The sequence below is a fragment of the Dromiciops gliroides genome, chromosome 5, assembly GCF_019393635.1.
Source record: "Dromiciops gliroides isolate mDroGli1 chromosome 5, mDroGli1.pri, whole genome shotgun sequence".
NCBI lineage: Eukaryota > Metazoa > Chordata > Mammalia > Microbiotheria > Microbiotheriidae > Dromiciops > Dromiciops gliroides.
The window spans coordinates 269,175,285-269,197,184 of NC_057865.1; the positions used below are offsets into that span (position 1 = coordinate 269,175,285).

Below are 21,900 nucleotides of genomic sequence, written 5' to 3' on the forward strand. Positions count from 1 at the left end.
ATGGGCAAGTCACTTAACCCTCATTATCCTGCAAAAAATAGACAGACAGACAGACAGACAGATAGATAGATAAGTAAATGTAAGGTATAAGCAAAATAAATACAAAATGGGCGGGGGGAGCTAACAACTCATCTTGAAAAGACTTTTTGAATAAGTTGACACTTGACCTGAGCTTAGAATGGAACTAGGAGTTCCAGCAGGTGAATTGAGGAAGGCAAGCATTTTAGGGATGAAGATGAGAATGTGCAATGAAGGTGGGAGATGGAACAGCAAATAAATTCATTTGTCTAGTGTATAGAAATGCCTGCAGGGAAGTAATGCTCCATCAGCCTAGAAAGCTAGAAGGCTTGCAAAGGCTTTTATAGATTGTTCAGAGGAGTTTGGATGTACTGCACAGCAGTTTTTCCCAATCACAAAACCTGGGATTCACCCAAGGTGACAGGAGATTCAAGAAGCCAGAGCTAAGGTGGACAATCTTCTTCAACTAGTTGGATTTCTTCACAGAATAGGTTTCTGACCAGCATGATCAGCAGCAGACATTCTGTCACAGAAGTCAAAGGATCGCAGCAAAAGAATCATTTCTCTGGCCATATTTATCAAAGCCTCTTGTCTGATCTTAACATATGGTCGGCTGCACCTTAAGAAATGAGGAGGGGCAGCTAGGTGGCACAGTGGATAGAGCACCGGCCCTTGAGTCAGGAGTACCTGAGTTCAAATCCGGCCTCAGACACTTAACACTTACTAGCTATGTGACCCTGGGCAAGTCACTTAACCCCAATTGCCTCACTAAAAAAAAAAAAAAAAAAGAAAGAAAGAAAGAAAGAAAGAAAGAAAGAAAGAAAGAAAGAAAGAAAGAAAGAAAGAAAGAAAGAAAGAAAGAAAGAAAGAAAGAAAGAAAGAAAGAAAGAAAGAAAGAAAGAAAGAAAGAAATGAGGAGGGCATTTAATGATCTGAATTTGGATCTATCAGATCAAAACCAACAAAATACACACAGTAGGGTCGTTGATGCCTTAAACTCGAGGGATCAATTGTATGCCTGGGAATATGCCCTATGCCATTGAGAAAGATCTTGGTAAGCTCAACTAGCTTCTCACCTTTTCATCGAGTCATGCTTGATAAATGTACAGACCATTCTCTTAAAGATTTTAGAAAGATGAGAAAGTAGTTGTTATCTTCTTGGGCATCTTTTAGAATAAAGATTCGTCCTATGATTTCATTAGTCTAAGATACTCCCAGGTGAGGAAAAACCTTTCACCTCTCTCTGTCAGTACCTCCTCAGCAATTTATATATTTTTAGAGAGCCACCTAAAGCATTGAGATGTTCCGTGACTTGTTCAGTCTCATAGCCAGTACTTATAAGAGGCAAGATTTGAACCTAGGTCTTTTTGGTGTCTAGGCTGGTTCTTTTTCCACCAGAAGATTCCTCTTATTATTAGTCATGCTCTTTTCCATTATTTTGGAATCATGTATTCTTTGAGCTATCTTGAAAATCAATCCTTTGATGAGACAATTAAAACAGTGACAAAAAAACAATCCGGGTATTATTATATTGAATAAGATTGGTCCTGAAGAAGAGATACCTTCCTCTCTTCTTTACAGAGAAAGATCTCAGTTGCTGTGTGAGCCTAGGAAATGCATTTAACCTCAGAGAGCTTTAAACAACTCTTCAAAGCTCTCAGGTACAGAGAAAGTGTTAGAGCGAGTGTCCTCACTCAGGAGGTCTCTATATCAATAAAATCACAGATCCAGTGTTCTTCTATTGCAAAACTGGAATATTAAGAGTTCAGCAAATCATATAAACTCTCAGACTCAATTGGGGTATTGGTTAGCTTTGATGAATTGTTTTTCTTCTTTTTTTCTTCTTCATTATAGGCTTCTTTGGGTAAGGAAGGGAGAAAAATATTCATGGAAATAAAGTTGTTATAAAAACAAATGTCAGTTTAAAATAAACATTTTAAGAAAATCAATGCCTTATTGCCTACGTGATTGCAGAGGATTTCCTATATGGACAGGTCTAACTTTTTCCTGAGTTCATTTTCTTAAATATCATTGTCACTGAGAGAAGTTTGAATAACGAACCCTCTAAAGTGGTTGCAGGTATTTGAATTTTCACTTTTCAACATTATAATTAAGGGAAGTATTTCTAGTTCAATGGAAATCCTGCAGCACAAATTCAAATAATGCAACCACTTCCAGTTCAAATGTGGGCATGCCCCTGTCATCAATGATGAGAATTGGTTGCTGTGGAAATAGTGTGATTTGTTCCATTTCCTGTCTTTCTAGGTTCATCTATAAATGCTCTTGAGATAATCCCATGAGCTGAATTTCTTACCATATTTTTCGCAGATTTGTTTTTCCGTCCAACGTATTTCATGGTTTTGTGAAAATTGTAATCTGCCCTCATCCTCCCCCATAATATTTTGGAAATAAGTTTATGTTCTAAAGCAGTGTTGCTCTTGGCTGCCATGATTCACTGCTTGGCAGGGACATGAAGTGTTTGCTGGCTAAGGTTTTTTTCTTCTGCTCTTCTGGCTTCCTCCCTGTGATGATTTGATCCATCAACAACCATTAGTTAAGCATCTATTCTGTATCATGCTCAAAGGATAGAAACTTCACATGCCTGGCATGATTTCCTTCTTCCTCTCTACCCCATTGGAACTCTTTGCTAGATTCAAGGCTCAGCTCAAGTGCCTCCCCCCCCCCCCGGCCCAGATTCCCTCAGTTGTTAGTGTTTGTGTATATGATCTGTCTTCACTTAGCTGAAAACATGGTATTTCTCCCCACTAGAATATAAAAGCTTTGAGGGTAAACCCTCTCACTTTTGCTTTTGCATCCTCCATGTTTTGCATAGAGAAACTCTAAAAAATGTCAATGATTGGAATAAACGTCCTCATTTGCTTCACTTCCCATCATTTTCTTTATTCACTTTTCTGTGAACTATCTTCCTGTTTTGGAGAAACTTCTTTATATTTTCTGGTTTCATTTATAGATGTGATTCAGGATCTCTAGTACTGTATGTTTTTGTTTTTTTGTGGGGTAATGAGGGTTGAGTGACTTGCCCAGGGCCACACAGCTAGTCAGTGTCAAGTGTCTGAGGTCACATTTGAACTCAGATCCTCCTGAATCCAGGGCTGGTGCTTTATCCACTGCACCACCTAGCTGCCCCTCTCCCTAGTGGTGTATGAATCAGTTGTTAGAGAAAAATCTCACAGAGTACTTGGGGAGAGGGTGTGGTTTCTGGACCTATGATTTCACTTGTCTATATAGAGAACTACTGGTAAACAAACTTCCACTCCCAAAGCAGATCCTCACTTAATCTGCAACTTATAGACCAAGAAAATTGATTGGGATACTGAGACATTAAGTGATTTGTCTTATAGCCAATATTTGAACCACATCTTCATTAGAATGTAAACTCCCTTAGAAATTGTTTCACTCTGTATTTGTTAAAGGCCCCCCCCCTTTTTTAATTTTTGCAGGGCAATGAGGGTTAAGTGACTTGCCCAGGGTCACACAGCTCATAAATGTCAAGTATCTGAGACAAGATTTGAACTCAGGTCCTCCTGAATCCTGGGCCAGTGCTTTATCTAGTGTGCCACCTAGCTGCCTCCACTCTGTATTTGTATCTCAGAGTCTGAAACACCAGCAGAAACATTACACACAGCAGACATTTAATAAATTCTTGTTGATTGATTCATGACCCCAAAGCTGGATCACTTTAGACCATTCCATGCTCTCTCTCATAATTACCTTTTATGAGTGACTTGAAAGTTGTAATTTTAGCAATTTTTTTTGGAGCAATGAAAGTTAAGTGACTTGCCCAGGATCACACAGCTAGTAAGTGTCAAGTGTCTGAGGCCGAATTTGAACTCAGGCCCTCCTGAATCCAGGGCTGGTGGTTTCTTCACTGCACCACCTAGCAGCCCCCAAAAGTTGTGATTCTTAGCATCCTCTTTCTTCCCCAATCCTCCCCAACTCCGCAACTCTACTACTATCATTATGGAAATCTATTGGAGCTTCATGGAACCTATCAGTTCCTTCCCTGCTGCCTACAAACACATGCCTATCTCCTTTATCCTGAAAAAAATGAAACTCTCCCTAAATCCTACCTTTCCTGCTAACCTATCATCCTATATCTTCCCTCTGCTTCTCAGTAAACCTCCTGGGAAAAGCCATTTATACTCATTTCCTTTCCTCCACTTCTCAATCCTTTGCAGTCTGACCTCCAACCACATCACTCAACTGAAACATCTCTCCAAAGTTACTAGACTTTTTCTCAATCTCAGTTCTTCTTTGAAGCCTTTGACACTGTCTACACCAGTGACATTTTCCAAGTATATCCTTGACAATAGCCCATGATATTGGTGGTGTAGTGAATATAGCTGCTTTCCAAGCAGTTGAACAAGGTTTGATTCCTAGTGTATGCAACTGAGTCTTTTGAGGGGCATTTTGGGAGAGATCACTGAATTTGGAATCAAGAATCCCATCTATGTAACATGACTCTGGACAAGTCACTTAATCTCTAGGAACCTCAGTTTCTTCATCTGTAAAATATGGGGACTGGACTTTATGACTTCCCAGGTCTCTTCTAAGGCCACCTGAGATCCTGTGATCAGCAAGCTGCTGCCTATTCTTTTCATTTTTCTTTGTTTCATAGATTACCATGGCCAAAGAATTCATCTCTACATAGGTACCCAATTAGTAATGAGCCTCCCTCCAGAAGTATACAACACATTTGGAATTGTTGGGTTCAAATTCCATTTCTAGTCATTCTCACCCACATGAACCTAGGAAAACACCTCTCTGAGGTGAACCTGCTTCCTCATCTGTAAAATGAAGTAGTTGGCCAATTATGACCTCTGCCAACTTGAAATCTACAATCCTAAACCATGTAGCTTCTCAGTATTTACCGAGGCTAGTCCTTGCAAAGCAGAAATAGTGTGCAAGGTCAGGGTTTCCGAACTTGAATATTAGTTTAACAGACTTCTTTAAAATGTAGATGTCACCTGAGAAGGGCAATTGTCTTTTATAACTTCATGTGAATTCACTAAAGACTAGGAATTTTGGTTCCAGGAAGGGGTGAGCAGGGGTGAGTGGAGCTTTGGCTAATCAGAAAGCTGTTTAAGAGAAATGAGCTGCTGGGAAGGTAGGAATTGAGAGGAGATGTGAAAAGAGGGGAAGGAGGGGCCAAACTTCAAATTTAGCCTGGAGTCATGAGTTTCCTGGGTACCTCTGAAAATCTCTGAACATGTCTAGAAAACAGATGTGCTTTTCCTTCTATACTGGTTATGTTGAGAGAATTCATCCCTTGAGCAAGAGAGCTGCTAATTCCAGAGGCTCTTTGAAAGCCAAAATTTCTATCTGCAGAGTTCTCAGTAATAGCTTTATCTTCATCTTTCTTCAGGTAAAACACAATATATGTGATCACAGATTAGAAGGTAAAAGGGATCTTTCCTGATGTTCCCAGATGTTAGTGCCTTCTCTATGTTCCCCAAATCACTCTGGGTTCATTTGGTATATATCCTATACGAGAAGCAGTGTGGTGTAGTCAGCAAGACCTGGATTCAAATCCTCCCTCTGATCTATACTGGCTGTGCAACCCTAGGCAAGTTATTTGACCTCTCTGTGCTCTAGGCAGTTTTTTAAGAATATGAGTTGCCGGGGCAGCTAGGTGGCGCAGTGGTTAGACCACCGGCCCTGGAGTCAGGAGTACCTGAGTTCAAATCCGGCCTCAGACACTTAACACTTACTAGCTGTGTGACCCTGGGCAAGTCACTTAACCCCAATTGCCTCACTAAAAAAATAAAATGAAATAAAATAAAATAAAATAAACAAGAATATGAGTTGCCGGGGCACCTAGGTGGCACAGTGGATAGAGCACCGGCCCTGGATTCAGGAAGACCTGAGTTCAAATCCAACCTCAGACACAACACATACTAGCTGTGTGACCCTGGGCAAGTCACTTAACTCCAATTGCCTCACCAATAATAATAATCATAATCATAATGAGTTGCCTTTGTGGTAGCTAAGAATTGAGAATCAAGGGAATGTCCATCAATTGAGGAATGACTGAAGAAGTTGTGGTATATGAGTGTAATGGAATGGTATTGTGCTATAGGAAATGCCAAACAGGATGACACCAGAAAAACCTGGAAAGACTCATGAACTGATGTATAGTGAAGTGAGCAGAACTGGGAGGATATTGTGCACAGTGACAGCAGTATTGTTCAATGAGCAATTGTGAATGACTTAACTATTCTCAGCAATACAATGATCCAAGACAATCCCAAGGGACTGATGACGAAGCATACTATCCACCCCCCCCCCCCCCGAGAAAGAACTGATAAAAAGAGCACTTGTGGATTGTACATATATAACCTGGTTGCTGTATTGCGGAGGGGGGAGGAAAGGGAGGGGGGAGGAAAGGGAGGGAGGGAGGGAGAACAATTTGGAACTCTAAATCTTATGAAAATGAATGTTGAAAACTACCCTTACATGTAACTGGAAAAAATAAAATAAATGTTTGTTGCAGAAAAAAAAAGAATATGAGTTGCAAAGAAAATATTGATCTTCATTAGTAGAGGCAGTTTACGCACCTAGGAATTCCCTATGTCAATGAAATGTCTAATCTCTATCTCCCCTTCCTTCATCCTGTAATCTACTAATCTCTTAACATGCTGAAGCTCCCTAGTAGAAAATGAGCACCTTGAAGATTTACATAACCTCGCTTTTGTGTTTGTATTCCCAGAATTTAGCTGAGAGGAAGATGCATAGTAAATACTTGTTGCTGATTCATTTTAGTAGTATAATTCGAGTCTGACTCTTCATGACCCCATTTGGGGTTTTCTTGGCAAAGATACTGGAGTGGTTTGCCATTTCCTTCTCCAGCTTATTTTCCAGATGAGGAAATTGAGTCAAACAGGGTTAAATGAGTTGCCCAGGGTCACACAGAGGTTAAATTTGAACTCAGGTCCTCACAACTTCAGGACCAGGGTTCTATACACTGTGCCACCTAGCTGCCCTAATCTTATTATGAAGGAGAAACTGGACCTCTATAGGTCAGGGCTTTGGAAGAAGGGGGCAGGGAAGCTCTGAATCTCTTCAAGATATCATTTTTTTTTTAAGCGAGGCAGTTGGGGTTAAGTGACTTTCCCAGGGTCACACAGCTAGTAAGTGTTAAGTGTCTGAGACCAGATTTGAACTCAGGTACTCCTGACTCCAGGGCTGGTGCTCTATCCACTGAGCCACCTAGCTGCCCCAAGATATCAATTATTAATAATCATTTCTCACATTGACCATATACTAGTACATAAAGATGCTATAGTTAAAAGAAGAAATATTAAAAGTAAATACTTAATAAATGTCTATTGAGTGATTGACTGAGTGATTAGAAGTCTTTGAATCTCACCCCTTCATTTTATGGGTGAGCAGGGAGATGAGGCCTAAGTATGACTGAGTAATTTACAGTCACACAGGTGATGTGTGACATAGTCAATATTTTTTTTTGGTGAGGCAATTGGGGTTAAGTGATTTGCCCAGGGTCACACAGCTAGTAAGTGTCAAGTGTCTGAGGCCGGATTTGAACTCAAGTTCTCCTGAATCCAGGGCAGGTACTCTATCCACTGTGCCACCTTGCTGCCCCATAGTCAATATTTTTATCCAGGATTCCTGACTCCCAATCCAGCACAGTTTCTCCTCCACCCCACCCTACTATTAAAATTAGATTTAAGTATATTTGTAATAAATAAAACTTTCACCATAACATATAGTCCTTGCATTAATTTGTTGGCCAAAATGGAAAATAAGCACTATATATAATTTTGTATGTAAATACCTAAATGACATAACATTAAAACATGCAGCCTTAGTCATGTCTTTTTTCCCCTCAACCCCACCCCCAGTAGAAAAGAAGAGCCTTGAGAAAAGAGGTTGTTTCATTTCTGTGTCTGTGTCCATAATGCCTAATGCAATGTCTCACAGAATACACATTTCATTGAATTAAAGCCCAGTCACCTTGGCTCGAAATGTTGGTCATATTTAACTCTTCCTTCTTCCCCACCCCCATCTGTCCAATCGATGTCAAGGCCAACCCCTGATCCTCTCTTTCCATTATCTTTCACATCATTTCTTTCCTTTCAACTCGGACTGATACCATCCTAGGTCCTGCTCTCATTGCCACCTCCTACCTCCCACTTTCCAATTTGTCCTTCATAAACCTATCAAAGCAATCTTCCTAGTGCAAAAAAGAATTTGGACTGTGTTAGCTTGAAAACTTTCCATGGTTCCTTCTTTGTTAAAAAAAAAAAATCTGTTTTGCCTATAATTTAAGACCTTCCAGGTGGCAGAATAGATAGAGTGCTGAGCCTGGGATCAAAAAGACCTGAGTTCAAATCTGACCTCAGATACATACTAACTGTGAGACCCTGGACAAGTCACTTAACCCTATTTGCCTCGGTTCCTCATCTGTAAAATGAGCTGGAAAATGAAATGGCAAAAACCACTCTAGTGTCTTTGCTATGAAAACCATAAATTGGGGGCAGGTAGGTGGCACAGCGGATAAAGCACTAGCCCTGGATTCAGGAATACCTGAGTTCAAATCTGGCCTCAGACACTTGACACTTACTAGCTGTGTGACCTTGGGCAAGTCACCTAACCCTCATTGCCATGCAAAAAAAAAAAAAGAAAAGAAAACACAAATGGAGTCACAAAGACTCAGACAGGACTCAACATAATCTAGCTCTGACGTAATTTTCAAACCATATCTCTCTACTCTTATATTCATATTCCTTTGTCACCCTTTATTCCATTCAGTCTTGTTCTACTAGCTATTCCTTAATCTCATCCAGCCTGCTCCCACTTCTATGCATTTGTATTCCCTCCATTTCTCCAGCAATTTAAAGAACACTCTTCAGTGTCCAGCTAGAGTCTGTGTTATTAAAATCGTTTCCATCATTTCTTAAGGCAATCAACAAAAGAACACATCAAGGCCTACTATGTAGCATTTGCTGATTTCTGAGCTATAAATGCTCACACTGAAAATTTAACATTTGACTCTCCCAAGCTGGTTTGAACTGTATCCAGCACATCCCTGGGCCTAGAAGGCACCTTACAGATCATCTGATCCATAATATCTTCACCCTTTTGTGTCAAAATCCTCTGGGAAATCTGGTGAAGCTTATGGGACTCCTTCTCAGAATGGTGGGTGTTGCCTACATTCATAATGGAAAGAAAAGTTTGATTTCAATAAGGGGTTGGTGAAATTGAAGATGTAGTTAGTTTTTCCCCCCAATCCAAATTCACAGACCCATTGAAATCTGCCCACAAATCCCAGGTTAAGAACCCCTAGTCTAGTACAACAATCCCTCACTTTGCAGATGTAGCAGCTGATCTCCACATGAGTGAAATGACTGGCTCAAGGTCACCCAAAGCATAGCAAGTGAGGTAAGGTTCAAAATAAAAGTCCTCTTGACTCCAAACCCAGAGCTCATTTCATTGTGCATAATGTCCTTTCCTTTACCATACATTTTTTTCTCTCCATAATTTTCTTTGGAAAATATCTACAGGGACTAATTCCTCCCTTATTCGTTGTATTTGATGGCCATATCTTTTGGTTGAAGGTGTTGGGGGGCATTCTTTCTGTTGCTGACCCTCAAGTGATGTCTTTCACTCTGCGTGTGTGTGTCTAAACACACACGCATACGCTTGGTCGGGGTGGGGAAGCATTCCCTGGATTCCCAGAATTGCCACAGTCACCCACCCACACATCAGAGCTTAGCTCTTTCAGCAAAGGACAGGAAGGAAAAGAGAAGCTGATGACTCTGCGACAAAGACCAAGAGATCCTGACAGGTGGCATGGGAACTGTCCGCTCTGATTTGTCAGTGTCCCTGCAACGCAACTCAGGGTCAGTGAAAGGGGACTATGTTTGTGTCTGTGACTAAGGGGCGAGAGGGAGGTTTCTTCTGAGAGCTGTGGCATGACCGAGAGCCCCAGTGACCCAGTGCTCACACACTTGGGTTTAGGACCTGTTTTGATCCATGGCATAGAATTAAAGCTGGCAGGGATTTCAGGGGCGATCTAAGCCAACTCCCTCGTCTTAGAGATGAAGAAAGTGAGGTTCAGTGACATGCAGGGGCTTGTCCAGAATCACACAGCCAATAAGTGGGAGAAGAGAGAGCAGAATCCCAAAACTGAGTCCTATAGACCGGGTTTTTAGCTGTGTTTTCCAACCAAAATGAAAAGGTCGAGAATGAAGATTTTTGTCTTTGCATTGGTGTTATTCATTGGATGCTCTCTAAACATTTGATCGAAATGACTAGCCCATTCCTCTTAGAACCCCCAGGTTCCTTTAAGATTATTCTTGAATCACCAACTACTTGAAGTCTTTCTTGATGTATGTGAGTATATATGTGTGTATGTATGGAAAGATAGTATATATATGTATATGTATATATATGTGTGTGTGTATATATATATATACATATGTGTGTGTGTGCATCTTTGTAGGTTTGTGTATATGTATTGCGTGTGTGTGTTTATGGAAACAGAGAGGGAGAGATATTTGTAGGTATATGTATATATGTGTGTGTGTTATAGAGGAGAGAGAGGGAGAGAGAGGGAGAGAGAGGGAGAGGGGGGGGGAGAGAGAGAGAGAGAGAGAGAGAGAGAGAGAGAGAGAGAGAGCGAGAGCGAGCATTGACTCTGGGGGCAAAAAAACCTGGATTCAAATCTTTCCTCTGACACATACTGCCTATATGACCTTGGGCAAATCACTTAATAGAAGGACCAAGCATGCCAATCATTGCAAAAAAATTTTGTGTGTAATGTATCCTATCTGTGCAAATGTCCTTTAGATGCAAATAATTGCACATAGATATCCTCATTTTACTGTGAAATAAAAATTTTCATCATACTATCTCAATTTTCTTTGCCTTATGAATTTTTAAAAAAATGTGTTAATCAATGCAGCTTGGTCCTTCAAGGTATTCTAAAATTCCAGTCCTTCTATTAAGTTCTTGAGACCTCAGTTTTCTCAAGTGTAAGACAAGGGGTAAACTAGAAGACCTTTGAGGTCCCTGATGGCTGTAGACACTTTCTTCTCTAAGAGAATGTAAACTTCTTAAGAAAATGTTTCTGTTTTGTGTTTGTTTCTCCAGTGACCACCACAATGCATGGGACATAGTAGGCTCTTAATAAATTCTTATTGATTAATTGATTTCCTATCCCACTCCCCCTATGAGATAGGTAAATGTCAAAAGGTAATACTAGGGGCAGCTAGGTGGTGCAGTGGATAAAGCACTGGCCCTGGATTCAGGAGGACCTGAGTTCAAATCCAGCCTCAGACACTTGACATTTACTAGCTGTGTGACCCTGGGCAAGTCACTTAACCCTCATTGCCCCACAAAAAAAGGTAATACTACCCCACCATCCTACACATTGTTCATGGATGGATTACTGATCTACATTGAAGGCAACTAACTGCACTGGGCAACTATAACACATCCAGAACTAGAAATGTGGCAAACTAGAAAGAAAACTGTATTTGCAGCACAAGATCTGGGTTTGAATCTTAACTCAGTCAATTGACTGTCAAATCAAGTAAACTCTCCATTTCCCATCTCTAAAAGGACTGAATTAGATGACTTCTAAGGCAGTGGTGTCCAGGCTGCAGACTGACTTAGAAAAACACAAACTAACACTATCTATGTTGTATTATATTTTTACTTATTTTGTTAAACATTTCCTGATTACATTTTAATCTGATTGAGGGTGTGCTGCAGACCATAAATCTGTTGTTGTTGTTGTTTGTCCTTCATTCTCAAAGAGGATCATGACATTGGGGTGATGTCATGACTTGCAAGGATGAATTAGATTTAAGTGAGGGAGGACCATCTGGGTCCAGTGGCTATATATATATATATATATATATATATATATATATATAAATCAGGACCACTGGAGATGTCCTTGGATGTCTTAAGGCAATTGGGGTTAAGTGACTTGCCCAGGGTCACACAGCTAGTAAGTTTCTGAGGTAAAATTTGAACTCAGGTCCTCCCAACTTCAGGGCCAGTGCTGTATCTACCAAACCACATAGCTGCCTCCCCATGTGTCTGACATTCCTGCTCTATGGTGTTGCCAGACTCTAAATCTAGTCTGTGTTGATAGAGGGAGTTCCTTCCCAGAAACTCCTAGTACTGATGTACTGATAAAATCAAAGGTAAAGAAAAAAAAAACATTTATATATATATATATATATAATATATATATATTTCTGTCTCTAAATTCATTTAGTATCTCTGTGAAGCCTTTAAAATGTTTCTTTTCTATAACAATTCTACCATCACAGAAATGTGATCTATAGTGAGTTTCTAGCAAGAACCAATGACCAACCCATTTCTTAGTTTAGTCAATTATTTCATGTTCATTGGTAATTCCATCTCCCTGCATAACCCCAACCAGCAACGTCTGAGATGCTTCCTTCCAAACAAACTTAGATAACCACCTCTTCTTCTTGCTGGTTGATTCTCCTGATGTATCACTCTATTAACCTTGTCAAAGAAAAAAGGGAGATCAGTTTAACATGATTTGTTCTTTTAAATAACCTATGCTGGGTTTTGTGATCATCACTTCCTTTTCTAAATTCTCAGAAATCATCCTTTTAATAATAAAAAGCTGGGGCAGCTAGATGGTGCAGTGGATAAAGCACCAGCCCTGGAGTCAGGAGTACCTGAGTTCAAATCCGGCCTAGGACACTTAACACTTACTAGCTGTGTGACCCTGGGCAAGTCACTTAACCCCAATTGCCTCACCAAAAAAAAAAAAAGTTACATAATAATAAAAAGGTATAATTTTCCAGAGATCAAACTTAGGCTTATTGTCCTATGGTGTCCATATTTTTTTTAATAAGGCAATATTTCCCCTTCTTCAGTACTGAGATGCTTCTCCCATTCTGCGTGGTCTTTCAAAGTAAGGCAATGAAGCAATAAAAGTAGCAGAGAGGCAGATGTAATTTCAATGTAAGGATATGCTTCCTAATAATTAAGAGTAGTCTAAAAGAATAAAAGATGGCTTCAGAAGGTTGTGGGCTCCCCTTCACAGGATGAGATGACTTCAGACAGAAGCTGGATGATGGCTTTTAGGGAATGACTGCTTAAGTATGGGTTAGATTTGGCTATTTCCTCAAACATAAAATAAACACTTAAAACACAAAAGACACACATTGACAAATACTTAAACCATGACATAATAACCCATAACTCCTCTTGTCAACTTGGGAGATTGATAATGATGATGGTGGTGATGGTGGAATCAGAGGCAATGATGACTGACATTTATGTGACACTGTTTTTGGGAGGCAATTGGGGTTAAGTGACTTGCCCAGGGTTACACAGCTAGTAAGTATCTGAGGCCAGATTTGAACTTAGGTCCTCCTGACTCTAAGGATAGTACTCTATCTACTGCATCAATGAGCTGCCCCTATGTAACACTTTAACATTTGCAAAGTACTTTGCATACTTTACTTCATTTGACCCTTACAACAACTCTTAGGTAGGGGCTATTATTATCATCCCCAATTAACAGATGAAAAAACTGTAAGGGGCTAAAATTCTAGCTAGTCTGTCTAAAATATCTAATGAGTGGTTGCCAATAAATTATAAGCTTTAGCAAGAGTTAGACTTTTAAGCATTTATTAAGGAGAATAAGAATTTGGTGAAGAGAAAGAGAAAGGCCTAGATTCATATATCTATTAAAGGAACAGTGCATTTCTAGCTCCACTCTCCACCAGAGTCCTCACAAAAGAGAGCTAGAGCGCCAGCCTTGCCCCCTCTTCTTCCCACAAGCGAATGTCACTTCCTGACGCCAAAAAAAAGCAACATGTCTTGCCCTCAGGCACCTTCTCCTCATGGCGGAGCTTTCCTACAGTAAGTCTCCAGCAGGTGGCATCATTCCAGTCGTTACAAAACTGAGCTATGAGAAGTTGTGACTTGTCCAGGATCCTACATCAAAACATTAAACAGTTTTTGGAACAGCTGAACAGGCACTTCTATTTCACCTCAGCTCAGCACTGTCCAAGCAACTCCCTCAAAGTCCATGTCTTCTAGCCAGTCAGGGCATGGCTTGGGCCCATTTTCCTTTTATCTGAGAAGTATCATAGTAGCTACAAGGATTTACCTTCTAAAAGGCAGCCAGCACCAATGGAAGAACCCATGAATTTCCAGACACTCAGGGTAGACACCAAATCTGAAAACTCTCTCTTTCAGGAGTGCACTTGAGTTCAGGGAAAGAAATATAAATGAGCTAACATATGTAAAGTTCTTCACAAACCTTAAAGCACTATTAAAATGCCATTTATTTATTGGGGGGGGTGCAGGGCAATGAGGGTTAAGTGACTTGCCCTGGGTCACACAGCTAGTAAATGTCAAGTGTCTGCAGCCAGATTTGAACTCAGGTCCTCCTGAATCCAGGGCCGGTGCGTTATCCACTGTGACACCTAACTCCCCTCAAAAATGCCATTTATTAGAAGAGGTCACTAGAGTTCAGGGATTACAGTCTCATGCTCACCTAGAAAATCACATGCTGTCACTGCCATGTTTGAATAGCTACCACAGCTGAAGAGTTGGGGGAAGGGGTAAGAAAGAGAACCCTTCTCCCTCCTTTCATGGGAAGCTAAAGAGACAGCTGTGAGAGTCCCAGTCACATGTTCAGAAGAGAGGAAGAAAAGAGTGAAAACAGATGTGTGTTTACCTTTTAAAGTCTACTGGGTAGGAAACTCTTACTGCCCAGTTGTTAACTATCATCAACACAGGCCAGCCGGTTCACCCCCCACCCCACTCATCACTAAGCCATTTTTCTACTGTCTTTCACTGCTAATCTTGAAAATGTTGTCTGCATTCAATACTCCCACTTGCTTATATTTGCTCTCTTTTCAACTCCTTGCAATCTGACTGCTCCCCAGCCCTTCTCCTACACACATTCATACTCTTTACTGAAGTTTCTCTCTTTAAAGACCAGAGGGATGAAATGTTTTCCAAGAGAACACAGATAGTAAGTTAGATGAGCCAGAATTTGGACCCAAGTCCTTTAATTCAAAATCTTTGTCTTATTTTACTATATTCTGATATCTTCAATCCAAGAGAAAAATTTTGAGAAAAAAATAGTCCATTTTTTTTTGGTGGGGGGGGGAGGTGGTCATTGGAGGTAGTGCTGTTTGGTGGGGGAAAGAGGGGGCCGTCGAATTTTAAGATAGAGGACCAGGCTTCAGACTCTGTCTTTATCAATTACTACCCATGAGACTTTGAGTAAGTCATTTGATTTCTCTTGGTCTCTTGCTTCATCTGTTAAATGAAGAAAGTTGGACTAAATAACTTCTAAGGTTCCATCGAGGTTTAAATCTAGGATCCTAAAGTGAGACATTTTAAGGAAAGAAAACATCAATACCATTAGAGATGTTTATGCGATAAGAAATCACTTAACCTTGTTTGCTTCAATTTCTTTATCTGTAAAAATGAGCTAGAGAATAAAATGGCAAACTATTCCAGTATCTTTGCCAAGAAAACTCCAACTGGGGTCACAAAGAGTCTGAAACAACCAAAAACAAACGAACAATGTGGATTAGTGTCTACATCTTATGTAGTCTAGGATTGTGTCTGCTAGAATAATCTTGTGTGAGTGCTATCAGTCAGCAACACTTACACAAAAGGGTTCATGGAGTTATTTCTTTGAAGCAAATCTGAAAAATCATAGGGAAAAAAACCCCTCAAGAGTAACTTGCTAAGATGCTAATGAATAGGAAGAAATGTGTACTGCTTGGAAAGACCAGTTTCAATGCATTATAACTGAACCAATGAAACACCTTAGTAGGTCTGAACAGCTTTCACTATACACTGGAGGCCAGAAAAACACTCAAGATGCCAAGGCATCTGGCAATTTACAGAGTGAATGGGCCCCTGTTAATCTCTGAGAATGTGTGGGGGGGGTGGCCGGGGGGGGGCAGGAGAGGGGGAAGTGATGGAAGTTACTCCACAGTTCATTAAGATAATATCCAGGGGCAGCTAGACGGTGCAGTGGATAGAGCACCGGTCCTGGAGTCAGGAGTACCTGGGTTCAAATTCAGCCTCAGAAACTTAACACTTACTAGCTGTGTGACCCTGGGCAAGTCACTTAACCCCAATTACCTCACTAAAAGAAAAAAACAAAAACAAAAAGACAATATGCAATTGTCCTTCAGGACTGTCCTACTGTGGTGTCTTAAATACGTTATTCTCTTTTTTTGTGAATTTATTACTTAAGAGTAATTCAAAGGTTATGAGTGATTGGAAACGAGAAGCAGAAGATAACCGTTTCTTATGGCATAAACATGTCTAATGGTATTGATGTTTTCTTTCCTTAAAATGTGCTAATAGTAACAACAGCTCTAGGAACATCAATCGATATCCAAGTGTCATACCACCATGCTTTCATCCATAGGGTGATTGGCAATAATTTGCATAAATATGCATAATTTAGGCTCATCTTTAAATCAAAGGAAGCAGGGTTGATTTGTGTTGTCATTTATTCCGAAGAAACTTCATGTGTGTTTTGTTCAGGCAAAGCCTGGACCAGCAAGCAAAGCACAAAACTCTCCCTTTTCCTGTCTTGGGTCCAGGTTGTACCAGCACAGGCGAAGTTCGGTGGTCGTGAACCTATCTGGACTTGAGGTGTTCCCTGGAGATCTCCTGGTGCCAGATGGAGTGGCCAGCTCCCTGTACCATCCAGCCCTGCTGCTGCATTCAGGTCACTGTCTGAAGGTTTGGGTATTTTGGAATAAGACCTGTCTAGCAAAGGCAATTCATATTATTTGAAAGCAACCATTTGGCTTGGAACTAACCCATCAGCTAAAGCAAATATCTCTGCAAAGCGTGGCAGTTTGCCTTAATGGGTATTGAAGATCTTTGACCTGGAAAGTTCCATTGAGTCCAATGCCCTCATTTTTCAGATAAGGAAAATTATGTCCCAAGAGGTTGAGTAATTTGTCCAAACTCGGAGAGGTGGGAATGAGATGAGCCATTTGTAAAGACTGACCTTCAGTCACTGCTACCACTACTATTATGTTAGAGACCTGGAAGGGGAGCAGCTAGGTGGCAAAGTGGATAAAGCACCAGCACTGGATTCAGAAAGACCTGAGTTCAAATGTGACCTTGAACACTTATTAGCTGTGTGACCCTGGGCAAGTCACTTAACCCTCATTGCGCCATCAAAAAAACAAAACAAAACAAAAAAGACCTGGATTCAAAGCCCACCTTGGACCCTTTTAAGTTGTATGACCCTGTGCAAAACATTTAGACTCCATAGGCCTCAGTTTCTGTAAAATGAGAAATTTGGATTTTTAAGATCTCTAGTGTCCCTTCCAACTCTAGGTCTATGATTCTATGATCCTGAGACCATCCTTTGTCCTACAAGTACGCTCAGGCCACACTCCCAGTGTCATGGCATCTGTGAAACTGAAGTTATATTAACATTTACTAGTTCTGACACCAAGAGAATCTTACAGAAGATGGAGAAGTCTTGGAACAGATCTAAATCTGCCTACATCCAATGTAGCAACCTGCATCTACCACTCACTTCTGTCCAACCCTGGAAAAAACCATCCTGTTTCTCTGGACCTCAACATTTTCATCTATAAAATGAGAGAGATGAGCAATTTGAAATCAGTGACCCTAAAGTCTAGCCACACAAAAAGGCATAACTGTGGTCTTCAAGTTGAATTCCTGACATATTTTAGAGTATTCAAATCATAGAACTTTAGAATACTAAAGAGTCACCTAGTGCAACTCCCTTATTTTATATATGAGGGAATAGATATGCATATAAAAGAGGAATGAGAGAAACGGGATATAAGAGGGGGAAAGGGATGGACCTAAGCTTACATGGCTAACTTATTTTAGAATTTTAGACTCTTGATTCCTAATCCAATACTCTTTCCACAATCCATGGGTTATAATATATACACACAATAACCATAACAGTGTTCTGTATACCTAATTCTATTCTTGGAAGCTACCTAAAGGATTTAATTTCCATTAAAAATATTCTCCACTGAAGCCTTACCTTGATGCCTGCTCATGACTTGGAGGTGACCCCTTGGTTCTTGAAGGCCATAAAAAAAGAGTAGGCTCTGGAGAGTCTTATAAGGTTGGAAAAGTGTGCAGTATGGCCAAATGATGACTATATGTCTGTCATACAAGGATCAACCATGCTGCCTTCACATAGGCTTTTCCCAACTTGACCACGGAATTATTTTTTTTATTATAGCAACTCTCAAAGACATAGAGAGGTTGTGACATAAATTAGCATATGGAGTGCCCCCACCAATGGAATTAGTGATAGGAAATGTTAAAGAATAAACTGTACCACAATTCCTCTGTGGTGCATACCTAAAGGCTTTATCTTATGTCAAATTAACAAGTCTCTAACCTTAGCACTGAAGTAGGTACCATGATGACTGAAAAGATGTTTCCTCAGGTAGCTCAGTCTAATTCCTGAATGAATCAATGAATCAATGAAAATGAATGAATGAAAGACAAACAGACAGACAGAAAAGAAAGGAAGGAAGGAAGGAAGGAAGGAAGGAAGGAAGGAAGGAAGGAAGGAAGGAAGGAAGGAAGGAAGGAAGGAAGGAAGGAAGGAAGGAAGGAAGGAAGGAAGGAAGGAAGGAAGGAAGGAAGGAAGGAAGGAAGGAGGGAAGGAAGGAAGGAGGGAAGGAAGGAAGGAGGGAAGGAAGGGAAGGAAGGGAAGGAAGGGAAGGAAGGGAAGGAAGGAAGGGAAGGAAGGAAGGAAGGAAGGAAGGAAGGAAGGAAGGAAGGAAGGAAGGAAGGAAGGAAGGAAGGAAGGAAGGAAGGAAGGAAGGAAGGAAGGAAGGAAGGAAGGAAGGAAGGAAGGAAGGAAGGAAGGAAGGAAGGAAGGAAGGAAGGAAGAAATCAGGTACTATGGTTGGGGACTCAAATACAAAAGCAAGACAATCCCTGGCCTCGGTGAGCTTGCATTCTAACAGTGAGAGACAATACCTATAGGTGAGGAATGACTGGGGAAGGAGATTTGAGGATAGGAAGTCAGAGGGATGATGAGTTGATCCTTAGGGCAGCAAATCAATTAACATCACCTTTCCAGAAGGAATGTTAGCATTGACTTGACTACCACATCCAAAATCAGAGACGGATCCAATATTGTGTTTTCTTCTAGACAGTACCTTATTGCTAAAGGCAGAGGCAAGAAATGGGCAGAACTAATGGAAGACTAAACATATGAGATGTCAATTTGAAAATTTCTCTTTTTAGAGCTATCCAAAGGTCAGGAGGGCTCTACATGTTAGCAGAGACTCGAAGATAGAATTTTATGGTCCATGATCATAATTGCACAGGGAAAAAATGGTTTCCTTCATTATAGACCAAAAATGGCAATTAGTGGGACTTAACAAATGATAAGACTAACACCTTAAAACACCAGGTAATAAGCAGTTTATGTTGATGCTTACCTAGAAGTATAAGTCACCTTCTTCTTTATAAAAATCAGCAAGATGGCCAAAGGCAGAGGGAGCATATTCAGCCAGACAAATACCTCCCAATGGCCCCATTGAAAACACACTGTGAGGCATGTCATTAACAATAAATTGTAGCCCAGATAATTACCTCCATTCTACTGAATCAAAAGACATATCCATTTGATGAATTTTATTAGAAGGAGAGATGAATGTAAGCAGGGCCTGTTTCATCCATTTTATCTGATGAGTTGTCAGCTTGTGCCATCTGATCACAGGAGTCTCTTCCTAGCCCTTCCAGAGGTACCATTAACACTTGCGGCACTGTTTCAGCAATACTCAAAGAAATTCATCCAAGTAGGGAGGGCAATATATAAGAAAGAAGAAGCCATAGCTTTTCTACTTGGTCCTAATGGTACTCTCTTTTAAAGTGACTTAAAAATGGCTTCCTTCTCATTCAACCAAGAGTTCTAGCTACTTGAAAGAAAGTCAACAATGTGAATATCTCCAGGCAGATGAAAGCAGCTAGTCTCCTAATGTCAGTTAGCTTCTCACTGGTTCCATACTACTTCCAAATTGTGAATCAAACTTTGTTTATAGACTCTCTTGGGCCTTAAAATTTGTCAACAGACATCAGATTACATATATCGGGATGGTTTAGATCTAAGCCCATGTAAAAGTAGGGGCCAGATCAGATGGCCCCACAAGGTCTTTCCATCTAAGACTTTGTGTATTTGATCAGTTACTGAATTTGTTGTACCATACCTCATGGCACAAATGAAGTTTCCTCTGAATGGAGAATGATGATATTCTAATAGGGTCAACCTAATTCCTTCTCTGTCTGAAAAGATCATAGATTTAATTATGGAAACAACCTTTGGAAGGAAGGTTCCTTTATCAAGTCTAGTCTCCTCATTTATAGGAACCTACAATGGTTAAATGACTGGGCCATAGTCATATAGATATCAATTAACGGAACAGGAATATGGCATCAGATTTAAAGCTGAAAAAGACTTTGGATGTCATCTCATTTTATGAATGGTGTCATTGAAGCCCAGAGAGGTTAAATGTCTCACCCACAGCCATTTAGGCAGTAAGATTATAGTAGAAGAACCAAGATTATAGTATTACAGATTTATAGGTGGACCACTGGAAACATAAAGGATATCTTGCCCAACTCTCATTTTCAGATGGTGAAACTGAAGCCCACAGAGGTTAGATGATTTGTCCATGGTCACAGAGGAAGTAAATGGCAGAACTGAGATCATAACATTATTGATTTATATCTGGAAGGGACCTTGGAGGACATCTACTCTAACACCCTTATTTTAGAGAAGAATAAACTGAGGCTCAGAGAAGCCTGAATGAGAGACATTAAGCAAGTGACTTGTTTCATGTCATTGTTAAAAATCACTTGCTTAGCATCAGATGTTGGAATTCAACCCGGGTCTTCCTAACTCCAATTCCAGGCTTCATCATGTAATTTGAACAAATATAAATTCTCACTTTGTTCCCTCAAGAGAGAAGTAGAACTAAAACAGAAAGATTTTGATTTAGCTCCTAATTTAACAAAAAAAAGTTTCAGAAATCCCCGTGATAATCCATCACTGGTTTATAGAATAATAGCTTTTCTTTCATTTCATTTACCAGAACCCAAAAAGCCGAGATGGCCATTCTCCAAGAAAGGCATGGTGAGTGTCATTTAATATAATTCTTCTTTTAATTAAAGCTCCAACAGTTCAGGACAAAGGACCAACAGCTGAAGCGTTTCTTACAGCTCTTCCTCTTTCAGGAGACAGGTGGCAGGTGAAATTTAAATGTGATTATGGAAGTGGACTGGTGAGTGAGCATGCTAAATGGGGCTTTGTGCATTGAAACAATGCCAAATACCAGGCATTAAGTTGTCCTGCCAGGAACAAAGCTCTTTTCCCCTGCCTTGGGATGCCCCCTCCCTCCCATACTGTTAAGCTTTAGCTTTCTAAATCTATAATGACATATACCATCATCAATAGCTCATTCGATGATAGGCAATCCTTATGTGAGTTGTTGGTAGGATTGGGTTGTCTTGAAGCTTTGAAAAATTAATGAGCTAGTCCAGAGAGGGCTTCCAGAAATGCATTTTCTATTTCAGGGGAAGTGAGCTGGGGTTGAATCAGTTCTTGATTGTGTTCTGTTAAATCTGTTCAGAAGTATATTCATTCAAGACACTAGTAGCATATTTATTTGCTAAAGCAGAGCCTGGCCACCTTTGAAAGAGGGGTTTCCATGGTCTAAATCCTTTTTCTTCTTCTGTGTTGGGGGTAAAAGGGTTGGTGTAGTCAAGAGCAAGAACAACTGACTCTTCTGGGGATTGGAAGAAGGGGGAGCAATTGGAGGAGTGGGAAGT

At 40.4% G+C, this 21,900-nt stretch overlaps 1 protein-coding gene across 2 annotated transcripts in view; it reads left to right on the top strand.

Annotated features, from left to right (window-relative positions):
- The window catches only part of PLEKHG7 (pleckstrin homology and RhoGEF domain containing G7), an 88,146-nt gene that overhangs the window by 17,854 nt on the left and 48,392 nt on the right, over window positions 1-21,900 (top strand). Inside the window, exons 1-3 of one of the 2 annotated variants that reach the window (XM_043965387.1) lie at window positions 9,801-9,902; window positions 16,647-16,774; window positions 21,165-21,205. In XM_043965387.1, the coding sequence (XP_043821322.1) occupies window positions 9,853-9,902; window positions 16,647-16,774; window positions 21,165-21,205 (219 nt within the window). In that variant the 5' untranslated portion in view covers window positions 9,801-9,852. Of the gene's footprint in view, window positions 1-9,800; window positions 9,903-16,646; window positions 16,775-21,164; window positions 21,206-21,900 lie in introns of those variants that run through there. The other variant, XM_043965386.1, reaches the window with a different exon arrangement.